The sequence below is a fragment of the Amblyomma americanum genome, chromosome 9 (genome assembly GCF_052857255.1).
Source record: "Amblyomma americanum isolate KBUSLIRL-KWMA chromosome 9, ASM5285725v1, whole genome shotgun sequence".
Lineage (NCBI taxonomy): Eukaryota > Metazoa > Arthropoda > Arachnida > Ixodida > Ixodidae > Amblyomma > Amblyomma americanum.
Window position 1 is genome coordinate 138,200,074 of NC_135505.1, and position 10,758 is coordinate 138,210,831.

Genomic DNA, 10,758 nt, shown 5'->3' on the forward strand with positions numbered 1-10,758 from the left:
GGTCGTGTTAAGTGGTCGAGAGTACATAGCCCTCGACGACTTTGTCAGCCCACTCCACCACCAGAACTTGCGTTCTGTGGTCAGAGCTGTGGTCAGGCTCCCACCGCTTGAGAGAATAATAATAATAATAATAATTGGTTTTGGGGGGAAAGGAAATGGCGCAGTATCTGTCTCATATATCGTTGGACACCTGAACCGCGCCGTAAGGGAAGGGTAAAGGAGGGAGTGAAAGAAGAAAGGAAGAGAGAGGTGCCGTAGTGGAGGGCTCCGGAATAATTTCGACCACCTGGGGATCTTTAACGTGCACTGACATCGCACAGCACACGGGCGCCTTAGCGTTTTTCCTCCATAAAAACGCAGCCGCCGCGGTCGGGTTCGAACCCGGGAACTCCGGATCAGTAGTCGAGCGCCCTAACCACTGAGAAGGAGCGATAACTAGATTACCCGGTGGTGGCTCTATTTTACAATCCCACAGCATGTGATCGTAGCTGGCTCGCCTGCCCCAAGAAGGACCGCCCTCCAAGAATCGTATTTCGCGCGTAAGAGACAACATAAGGGCCATTTTTTTTACCTACACTGGCTACACTAGTGTAGCATGGTTTCATTTTTTTTTTTGCCAGTGTAGCAAAAGTGTAGCTAAGCCCCACCCACACGGACGCATTTCTTTTACGAGTAGTGTAGAACGAAACTACACTTTCTGCACCGCTTTATTTGTAGGTGTAGGCTAGCAGACGAAAAAATAAGGGGCGCGTTTCAAACGCACAACGCCATTTTCTGATGGTAAATGCCGCCAGCGGTTGCAGCTGCCTCCAAGTCCGTGAAGTTCGTGCGCAAGGACGACGGTAGCGTTGTGGCGGTGCACCCATGCGTCTAAGGCAGTGGCAACCTTACCTTCGACAAGATGAAATCGCTTGCACGACTGAAAGTGCATATTTTAGTCTGCTGAACGCTACTTCGCGTTTAGGTATACGCCGCGTACGTTCGGTTGGTATCAGCGCTGGGCGACTCGCGTGAAAAATATAAGTATATTTTCATATATCGTAATCTACTTATCTATGTATGTTAGTGCCAAGCTTCCTAAGCTTACAGTATCATCTTTCACGTCTGTGTATTAATACGGCGGCGTCTCAAAGCGGTCGGTCAGCCCGCTGGCGAGCCGAGAAACGGCCATCGAAAGTCGCACCACATGCCGCGGAACGCCGGTTTCAATTTCAACGCGGCGCATAACGCTGTTCCCCTAGTGCCCTAGTCACGACAGAAGCATGGATGCTTTCTCTTTCGCGCGAGGAACTCGTCATCTACCCGTCACTCTGCAGTATATATTTTGCAGTATGTATTTCTCATTTCATCTTATAGTATATTACGACGACCCAAATATTCAGAGCTTGTCGTCTGCTCCCAAGGACGGCGGCGATCGGTATCACGCTATTCGGAAGTTCGCGAGGCAATCCAATATGGCTCCCGGAGAGATTATCAGTGCGGCCGCATAGCGGGTCTAGTCCATAAGCGCAGCGTACGGCCGGTCTCTTTGTTGTGCTCTTCGCTCGCTAGCAACCATGCCACCTTCTTTACTCGGCCATTGTGTCTAGGAGACATAATGAAACATATTGGACAAGATTGCTTGATTGAAGGCGAAGAAGTCCTCAACGCCGGCCACCTGATCTGCTATGGCCTGAAGGATTGCTCCCCTGCGTCTGCGACAGTGCAAGGCCTCTGCTTGCAAACATCGCACGTGAAGCAGAAGCCGCACGAAGTGAAGTGCGTTTATGGAATTGATGCCTCGTTGCAGGTATGTGAGTCTACATTTTGCATACAAATTGTAGTATGGTGCGACGCGAATGAAAAAAAACGGCACCAGCGCCCTAGCGTCGGTGCGGCCTTTCAGTGGCCGAAAATTCTTCGGCTGCAATAAATGTCAAACATCGTGGCAGGCGTTGATTTCGTAATCATGGGTAATGATATCGAGACATGATGTATTATTATGTTCAGTAATACGTTTTCGCCTTTCCAAAGCAGACAACCAGGCTGACTACTGTGGCCGTCGCTGCGACCGCACCGACGCTGCGACAGTGCGACCAGCTTGTTGAAAGTCTGTCGCAGTGGCCCTGCGACGAGAACGACACGCATTTCTGTCGCACAGCGGCATAAATCGCACTGCGCTGCGGCAACAATCGCATCATGTGAAACGGCCCTGCGATAACTGAGGCCAGCAGCACCCCGCCGAGCAAGGCTGCTCTTGCAGGTTACCTGCTGCAGTGCCTGTCGCGTCTGTTTCCATTGCTTTGTGTGTCGTATTTATTTCCGCTAAAATGCTTTACGGCCTGACTGCTCTTGACCAACCAGCCCAGCGACAACTTGTGTTGAACTTGCTGTCGCAGTTCGTACCTGTAGCGACTAGTGCCCGCACTAAAAATCGGGAGCGGCCGTCGAGCCGTACCCGCCACGGTGACTGCGCTGTATGTGCTGTGCAGTGTCAGTGCGCATGAAAGCAGCTCTTTCTTTCTCTCTCTTTTATTCCCCTTCCTCACGGGGCTGTGTTTGAGGTGTCCACCGAAAGTGAGACAGTTACTGCGCCTTTCCTTTTCTCAAAACTGATTTATTATCGAAACGCGGTCGATCCTGACCATGGCGGCCGCGTTTTGATGGAGGCGAAACACAAAATGCGCCCATGTGCTGTGGGATGTCAAGTGCACGTTCAAGATCCCCAGGTGGTCGAAATTATTCCGGATCCCTCCACTACGGCACCTTCTTTCAATCTCCCTTATCCCTTCTCTTACAGCGCCCCCGTTCAGGTGTCCCCTGAGACCTGAGACAGATACTGCGCCATTTCCTTTCCCCAAAAACCAATTTTCATTTATTAATATTGCAAGACTGCTTATGCTACAGCACCTGGAGCTTGCTAGAACTTTTTCTCACTTGAAGGATGTTTATGTTAGGATACAAATTAAAAAAAAAAAACGGGCCAGTAATTGACACGGGGCCAAAGTCAGTGGCGTCCTATATCTCCGTTTGCCACTTGCAACAGTCATGATATCAGCTTTTTAATGTCTGACTATATTACACAAGCCAAGCATCAAAATTCTAGAGCTTATAATTTTTTTCTTGTAGTAGCTTCTTATTTAGTTAGAAGTTTCCACAATTGTCAACAGACTACTTTTTAGTCTTGAAGGAATAATGTTTGGGGGGGGGGGTCCTGAATGTGGGCGGAGCTTCACTGCAGACCTAAGTTGTATCTGACTATAGCCGTTTAGTGCCCATTCTCTTTTTGGAAAGCGATCTTCTTCGCTAGTCATTTGTAACTGCATTCGCTGTGGCTCAACACTTCGGTTTTAGTTTTTATGCAAGTGTGGTCCACAGCTTCAACTACACACCATCAAAAGCAGCAGTAGCAAGCAAACGGGTGTGTTCACTCTTATCAAGGGGTAATTTTCGTTCATTTTCTGATCATGCTGTTTGATTTAGTTTGCGTCAGAGGACAGCATATGGCATATGTTTGCGACCTGCCAAAACTTTGTTCTGCAGATCATGCTTGTCAAAAACTGTGTGGAGCTATAAGAATGTACTGACATTTATTGTGTGCATGATGTGCATGTCAGAGCATCGGCACCAGTGACATCGGGCGGAGGATAAGGCAGTAATTCCTCTCCGAACCAGGCACGTCACAGGCACCTCTACAGTGGCATGGTTTAAAAGGCTGCTGGAAGTGAAGCCACTGAGCACCCATAGGTGTCACTGTCACTGAGGGAGGAGCGCCCCTGATGTGTTTGTAAGTGGCTGCAGTGGCTTCCATATCAAAAGCTCTCCTCTTTTCGCCAATGTTCATAGCCTTAATGGTACCTGAACTATTTTACATTTTTTGTGTTTCTCATGCACGCACTGCATGAAGGCATCTGCATACTGGTAAGATTGTGCATGAGGTGGAGCATTACACGGCAATCAATAGTAGTACTTGCATGTATGTATGTAGAGCTCAGACTTATGCCACAGTACTTGTAAATTTTGTGAGTCAGTGAGCTCTGTCAGCCTTTCTTATATATTGGTGATTGGAAGACATTGATGCATTCCCAGCATCCCATTCAAAATGAACGTGTACCTGTGCTGCCCATGGAAAAGCTCGGGACAGAAAATCACCTGTGGCAACTGTTCGTCTAAAACTGATTAGTACTTGCAGGAATTAAGGCACTTTTTGTATGATGCATTGTTTATTTACTACCAAATGAGCTATGTTTGGGGATTATTTGAAGCAAAAGCTAAGTAAGAAATTAATAAAGTAGTGTGGCTTGGTTGTTCACTTTGTTTCCCTTGGTACTTTGTCACTAAGCAAGGTTAAAATGAACATTTCAAGTGACTGTGTCCTAGGTAAGAAGTTTTGTAATTGGCTAAGCAAACATTTTTCAAATTATACACCATGTGCTCTTTGCAACTCGCCTAATTGCAGTTAATTGTGATATTTCAGACAACCACTTCAGCCTCATTGTGACAGCTCCAGCATCTCTCCACTGGGACCACGGCTGCTTGTGCAGGCTGCCGACTAGAGTCTTTTCAGCCCAGTCTATTATTTCTGTTGTTTTTATCTATGTTCACATGTTTTACAGCAATTGCCAGTTTCTCTAACTGTGCTGCAGCAGTTTGTGTTATGAAAGATGACCCGGAGGAGTTCACATTTTAATTCAGTTTAGCGTGCAGAAGCTCCTATGCTAAGCAACATCTTCAAGCCACCATGGTTGTAAGGTTCCTTGTTATTTGTATCTGGAAATGACCAGTCTTGCAAAAGCTTGCCTTGGCTGCTTCTTTTGCCTTGACTGCATTGTCTTAATTTTTCACATGCAAAGCTTGAACTGCAGTATACAAGTGTGTCATTCTTTTTTCGTGAGTTGTTATGAACAACATTATACGTTGTTTCATTTGCATTACTGTGGCAACCTATATTTTTACCCGTGTTGTTATATTTCTGTGGCATTTATGCAGTGCTCTATTCCTGTGATAGTTTATAAAATTGTGCATTTTGTCCTTGCCTGTTTCTTTGATCAGTTTAGTGTGCAGTCCTAGTGCCTATTCACATTGCCTATGCGTATTCTATGCAACATCCCTGTTGACTCTATGTCTCTGTTTATACTAACATCCTAGAAGACTAATCATTCCATGAATATGTGAAAGATTCTCAGCCCGTGTTCTGCATTTTCGGAACTAAACGAAAAGAAGAAAGCACTCATCGACACACATGAAATAGACAATAAAAGTTAACCTGTGGCTGTTCTTAAACACGCCTGTTAATACACTCATAATAGTACTCGCAAAACACTTTATACATATCCATGTTCCCACATTTGAAGCCATTACTTTCTTCTTTTTTGAATGTAGATTTGAGAAAATGTTTGGAGACAGAATGTATTATTTAATATTTATATTTGCACATATTTCAATTATTTGTGGTGAGCAAGATTATAAGGAAGCTTTTGTGACCTAGTGTTATTTTACTTGAAGCAGCAAATTACAGGGACGCCCAGAATGTGCGTTATTGCATAGCTTCGACTGAATAAAATGTGAGTGGCTATACTTTGCACAACTTCCACATGGGTGTATTAGGGCAGATCTGCAGGGGTGCAAAACTGATGGTGGATATTCAAGCACTGCAGTGCAGCTAATGCTCATAGGCGTGTGCAGAGGGGGGGCAAAGGGGGCTGCGGCTCCCTTAATTGGCATTAGGGAGGCATGAGACGCAGAAGATGTGAACAAGCACTACCATGAGCATGGCCCTCCCCTTATGGAGAGAACTGTGCACGCCTATGGTTTACCAGGGTGTTGTTGCGGGCTAGTTGCTGAAAAGGGAACAGCGCGAACACAGGACGAAGAGAGGAACGTACGACACAGGCGCTGACTTACAACTGATGTTGATTCGAAAGGTGCAGTCCATCCATCAACCTGATGTCTAAGGAGACTGCCTATCTAGACAAGTGATTTTACCTCGCTTTTTAAGTTTTAAACTATTTTTCACCAAGTGTTAGCCACGTTCCCGTTTTTTTACCTTACCGCATGCCCATCTTCCATCCTTCACCTGCATCTTGTTGTTTGCTTTCTCTCATGTCACCCTTCCCACAGGCATCGTTTCTTGTTAAAACTTTTGTAACTTTTATAGCTTTTAAGATTTTATCGCTTTCATCCGGCCCTCTACACTGCCCATGAATGTTGACTCAGCTGACAGCTTGCCGCGAGACTATTTATATGTATGTGCACCTTTCGAATAAACATCAGTTGTAAGTCTGTGCCTGTGTTGTACGTTCCTCTCTTCGTACTGTGTTCGCGCTGTTCCGTTTTCAGCCTATGGTTATGCTAGTAAGTTCTGAACTCAGGCTCTAATGGGCTGCATAAAAGCTTATGTGGTTTTTGGAACCTTGTGCAAAACTATGCTTTGCCCTTTGTCCTCTATCCCATTTCTCCGCAGAGGTGGACAGTGATGTGCCGACCCCACCCTTGTGCTGCCAGACGTGCAACGGTGCGTTCGCCACACAAACCCTCCTGGACGAGCACCAGCAGCGCGAGCATACCCTGGGACCGCAGGGAAAGTACTGCTGCACCTACTGCCCGTACTCCAGCGACAGCAAGTAAGTGAGGGGTTTACTTCTCGCCACGTTTACTTGTTTCTGAGTCATTAATCTCCCCACCTCCCCAGTTAAGTAGGTTTTTTCTGAATTTTCACTCTTCTTGGTGGCGGCGTTGTTGTTACAAGGCTGTTGCGACATAATGATCTTTTTGCAACATAATGATGCAGTTCCCATTTTCCTTCTTTAAATTGAGCCTCTCAGAGTGACGTCTCAGTGCAGCCCATAGAATTTTGGTTTCTCTCAATCCTTACCTGCTGTGACCTCCTGTTTTGGGCACTCGCTGCACGTTTCACACCCCACTAATGGTACGACATAGTTGCTAATAGCAGCTGTCATTAAAAGTACTGTAAACAGGTTATCTTTCATGAGTGCAATATTTGGTGAATTCAGCTAAAGTTGAAATTTTGGAATATTTCACGCAAGCTAGATTTCTCTCGGAAGGTGTGCTACGTTTCGGACACTGTAAACACACAAGCATGGCTCGGCGCTAAGTCGTCCTCCCCTCTCGCAGTTGTGACCATGGCAGGAGCTCTACATTAGATGAAGAGAAAGGACACCAGGTCGATGTCCTAGCTGAAATATACATTTGTTTGGTCACTGCAGCGGTGGCCTGATGGCCTGAGCATCCACAGTGCATGTGGGAGATATGGGTTTCGATCCCCAGTGACGTTAGGTACCTGTAAAAGCTTTCTCCTGGCCAGTGCTTGGCTGCACAGCCTGGGCAGCCAAAGGGTGCTCTTGCGTCATAAAAATCCATCATCATCATCATTTGTTTGGTCAGGTTGCCACCTGTAGACGTTGCCGCTAAACAAAATACAACAACGAGGATATGCCAGAGGGGCTCCATTGTTCTTTTGATTACCTGATGGCTGCATCTATCAGACACAGTGGGAATCTGCACCCGATGAAGCCGGTGAAGTGCTATAGTCAGCTCTCCTCTCTGTATTGCTGTGTGGTTCGCACACTTGAATTGTTCCTTTAACGAGTAACAAATGGATATATCGTATTTACACGATTGTAAGTCGACCTATTTTTAAAATTTGAAAATCCGAAGTGGGGGGATCAAATTACAATCGAAATGAAAACATCGCACTATATATCAGGCATGCTACAGAGTGGTTGCATTTTTGCTGCGTGGCTCTGTCGCATCGCTCTTGGTGCTGGCCTTGAGCAGCTGCTATGTCAACGCACAGAACTGGCATCCACTCCCCGCGCGCGCGGGTGGCGGCCGATAGCGGCTATCGATAAACAGCAAACTGGCACCCCACACTTCCCACACATGGCTGCTGACTGCGGTTGCTGATAAGCGGCGGCGGCCCGATAACGCAATCACATTCTACGGGAAGCTCAAGCGTCCAGAAAGTTTTCTTTTTACTTTCAAATGTGCGCTCGGCGCTCAAGGGAGCGTTGATAGTTGATGGAAGGGCCGCTGTTCCAATCGAGGCAGCAGCCCACTCGGAACGGCAGCAGTGCTGGGGAGTGTCGATAGCCTGCGGAAGAGCCGACGCCATTCACACATAGTTTCTCTTTGACTCTGACGGATTTGACTACTGCCGGCCATGCTTCACAAGTTTTTAATCTTGCGCTTCGTCAGTCATCATTTGTGCTCCAGGTCCGGCAAACAACCGGCGCTCGTTCACAGCTACATTCAAGATGGCTGCCATTTTTTACGTCGAAAAAACGAACAGCCGCGCACCGGGCCGCAAGTTCAACGTTCGCAACGGGTGATACAGGTTTGACAGCTGCAACAAGGAAACTTTTCAGCTGTTCCACACGATGTCGTGATGTGGATGTTTGCGAAATGCGGGATTTCGCTGGACGACGACGTTAGAACGACGTGCTGTACAACCGCAGCAGCGATCACGATGGCAGTGCTGCTGAGGACGATGGCTCAAGTGTGGACGAGTAGTCCAGTGACTAATACATTTTCGTTTTGGAGTGTGCCCACGGGCACGCCAGCGCGCGGCACCCGATAGCGGCTGGCGATAAACGGCGGCCGCTGGATAATGCTATTGTGTTCAACTATTCAAGGACAAGCTTAAACAGCCTCTGAAGTTTTTTTTTTTTTTTGTAAATGTGATTTTGGGGGGTCGACTTGCATTCGAGTCGACTTGCAATCATGTAAATACGGTACTTCGGACATATGTCTTTAGATATCTGCTGTTTTTTGTTGTTGCATAGCACCATTAATGCTACTACGTGCAATGTGTACCCATTGTGCTCCTCTTTTCATCCATGCACCCAGGACCCATGTCACCTTGCATGAGAGGACGCACACTGGAGTGCGGCCGTTCGTCTGCAAAACCTGCAAGAAAGCATTCAAACAATCGTATTCCCTTAAGCGCCACTTGTTGGCCCACGCGGGAGACAAGCCTTACAAGTGCACTGACTGTGGCCGGCGTTTCACCGAATCATCGAACTTGTCGCGTCACCGCAAACTGTTCCACTTGGATGACAATGCAGCCTCAAATGTGTGTCCCCATTGCAAAAAGGGGTTCTGCCAACCGTCTGACCTCGAGCAGCACCTGCTGAAGCACGCGGGGCAGTGGCCACATGTCTGCTCTCAGTGCGGCATGCGATTCAAAGAAATCACCGACCTCTGGCGTCATGCGACAATGAAGCACAACAAATAGAACTCACTCTTGGGCCCACACTGGCGGAATCTCAACCGTGCTGTCTGACCTGAGGAGACATATGCACAAGCTTCACGGATGCATAGGAGAGGGCAATGAGCAGGACATCATCGAATGACAAAGGCACAAGGATGGCGCGGCACATGTCTGATGGGAGGCTAGATGCATTATTTTCAGGATAACTACACATGAAAGAAAAAAAAAATCCGAAGGCAGCAGTTATCTTGAGCAACTACAGAACTTCTTCAACAACACAACAGTGGGAATGCAAGGTACAAGGTGCATGATGAAGCTTTGCGGCTTTAAGATGTTGGCAAGAAAATGTGTCCTTCTTCAGTAAAGAGGTTATTTGGATGTTTTTCATGTGAGCAAAAATATGTCCGTGAAGAAGGTCGCAAGCAAGACTTAAGTACCAAAGGAGCAAATAAAACTGATTGCATTTATTGGAACGACCTGTTTTGAGTCAGTGTGGCTTTGAAGGAAGGGTATGTATTACAATGTCTGGCACCAGTTTGCTTAGCTGTGAATTCTGTGTTGCCACTTGACATACTTTAAGCATGGTTTGCATGTCAGGTATATGTCACCTATGGGGCCTTGCATTATGCTAGTGCATGATGGATGATTAGAGACCATACCTAGACCGCCAGGAGTAAGATTATTAAGAATCATGCTTGGAGCATGAAAGTGTGCATTTTCCTTTTAATTTAAAGAGAAAGTGTGCAGATGTAATATTGGCTAGAGTTACTGAGAAAATTCTGGTTCAGTATACATTCAAGGAGAATAAAAGGTTCCGAAATGCTGAGGATTGCATTCTCAAAGGTCGCCGTTTTACTTGCAAAAATAATAAATATTAGCCAGTTCATCTACAACTAGCTTCAAGACTGATATATCTATAATTGTTAATTTAAATTTTCATGCAGTTTTCTGTAAAGAATTGCAGTATTGCAAAGATAACTAATTGCACATTGCAATTCCAAAATAACAACACCATCCGTAGCTCATGGGAATCTTTACTTGCGCACTGCAGTCAACTATAATGCAGTGGTAAAAGCATGCTTCTCTCACTGCATCTTTCTTTTTCCTGTGTTTCATTATAACGCTTGTGTCAACACTTTGTGTTTTGCTATTCAGGGGATGCACTGCATACTATCGTCACAGACTTGCCCTAGACAAAGATGGCACGGTAGTGATGGTAGGAGTTTCGTTCGTGCGGTTCGTTGCAATCAAACGTGGTGCTAAGTTTTGATGTGTGTGTCGCAGCAGGCATGGACAACGAAAGCATTGGCACCAGTGACATTGTAGAATACATCAGTAATTGCTGTCCAAGCCTGGCATCTCATAAGCACCTACCTCTGCAGTGACTTGCATGGGTTCAAAAGGTTGCTGGAAGTGAGGCCGCTGAGCACCCATAGGTGTCACCGAGGGAGTGGAGCCCCTGAATTGTCTGTAAGTGGCTGCACTGCCTTCTGTATCAAAAGATCTCCTCTCTCTACTGGTATTCATAGCCTTGATGGTACCAGAAC

General features: G+C 46.4%; 1 protein-coding gene and 1 long non-coding RNA gene across 8 annotated transcripts in view; one reads left to right on the forward strand and one right to left on the reverse strand.

The window, feature by feature from the left end:
• Positions 1 to 1,203, reverse strand: part of LOC144104567 (uncharacterized) — a 37,149-nt gene extending 35,946 nt beyond the window's left edge. Inside the window, exon 1 of the long non-coding RNA XR_013308575.1 lies at positions 1,088 to 1,203. This is a non-coding gene — a long non-coding RNA (uncharacterized LOC144104567). The remainder of the gene's footprint in view (positions 1 to 1,087) is intronic.
• Positions 1,204 to 1,249: 46 nt separating this feature from the next.
• On the forward strand, positions 1,250 to 9,684 carry LOC144104574 (zinc finger autosomal protein-like). Of its 7 annotated transcripts, none has more exons than XR_013308578.1 (5): positions 1,346 to 1,789; positions 3,597 to 3,766; positions 4,457 to 4,726; positions 6,443 to 6,602; positions 8,848 to 9,684. XR_013308578.1 is itself a non-coding variant. In XM_077637672.1 (3 exons), exons 1-3 carry the CDS (start codon positions 1,263 to 1,265, stop codon positions 9,233 to 9,235), a joined length of 615 nt encoding a protein of 204 aa, XP_077493798.1. In that variant the 5' UTR covers positions 1,250 to 1,262; the 3' UTR covers positions 9,236 to 9,684. The 7 variants fall into 7 exon arrangements, 1 of the variants encoding a protein (XP_077493798.1); XR_013308581.1 differs by having other exon boundaries at positions 3,655 to 3,766; XR_013308577.1 differs by lacking the exon at positions 4,457 to 4,726 and having other exon boundaries at positions 1,357 to 1,789.
• The last annotated feature ends 1,074 nt before the right edge of the window (positions 9,685 to 10,758 follow it).